Source organism: Ceratina calcarata, unplaced genomic scaffold, assembly GCF_001652005.2.
Source record: "Ceratina calcarata isolate Rehan_Ccalc_2016 unplaced genomic scaffold, ASM165200v1 scaffold7614, whole genome shotgun sequence".
In the NCBI taxonomy this organism is placed as follows: domain Eukaryota; kingdom Metazoa; phylum Arthropoda; class Insecta; order Hymenoptera; family Apidae; genus Ceratina; species Ceratina calcarata.
The window spans coordinates 1-649 of NW_017178908.1; the positions used below are offsets into that span (position 1 = coordinate 1).

The following is a 649-nucleotide window of genomic DNA, read 5'->3' on the forward strand; positions in this document are numbered from 1 at the left end:
ATCATATATCGTATAAATAGATAAATTAGTATAGATCAGAGGTGGGGTACCTTTTTACTATTAGAGACCACATTTAAATTAGACAGTAATAAAGGAAGCCGAACGTTCCCCACCTCTGGTATAGAGTGTAAATAATGGATAATATATATAAATGGATAACAGATAAATTTGTTAAACCAATGAGGCTTGAATAGTAATTATTTACTTACTGCATATTCCATGATCGTGCGATAATACATGGCTAAATTGAAACACAGGCGGTGATTAACAATCGCCCTGGCTTTTGGATCTTTTGGGTAAAGTTTCCCGGCCTTATCATATTTATCGCCAATATATTGCAAAATGGCATTACTGATAAAAAATAATTTTCATTATTGCTATACTTTTGAATCGGTTTTAAATTACATTTCGAGTAACTCGATTAACTTTACCTTTCACCCATTACGAGATCGCCGTCGACCAGAACAGGTATTTCCTTCTGTGGATTCAACTGTAATAATGATTGAAATATACAATGTAACCAGTTTGAATCACTGAATAGATAAATGCGATCAAATCTTTAATTCAATCCAACACCAATGGCAACAACCAATTGGCAATTAATGTTTGATTTTTCATTCGCTATTTGAACAAGAATAAAAATTATGTA

General features: G+C 32.2%; 1 protein-coding gene across 1 annotated transcript; it reads right to left on the minus strand.

Moving 5' to 3' along the window:
- Positions 1 to 182: 182 nt before the first annotated feature.
- Positions 183 to 643, minus strand: LOC108630436 (glutathione S-transferase 1-like). Its single transcript, XM_018033738.2, has 2 exons — positions 432 to 643; positions 183 to 351 (listed from the first exon to the last, which is right to left on the minus strand). Exons 1-2 carry the CDS (start codon positions 440 to 442, stop codon positions 198 to 200), a joined length of 165 nt encoding a protein of 54 aa, XP_017889227.1. The 5' UTR covers positions 443 to 643; the 3' UTR covers positions 183 to 197.
- Between the last annotated feature and the right edge of the window lie 6 nt (positions 644 to 649).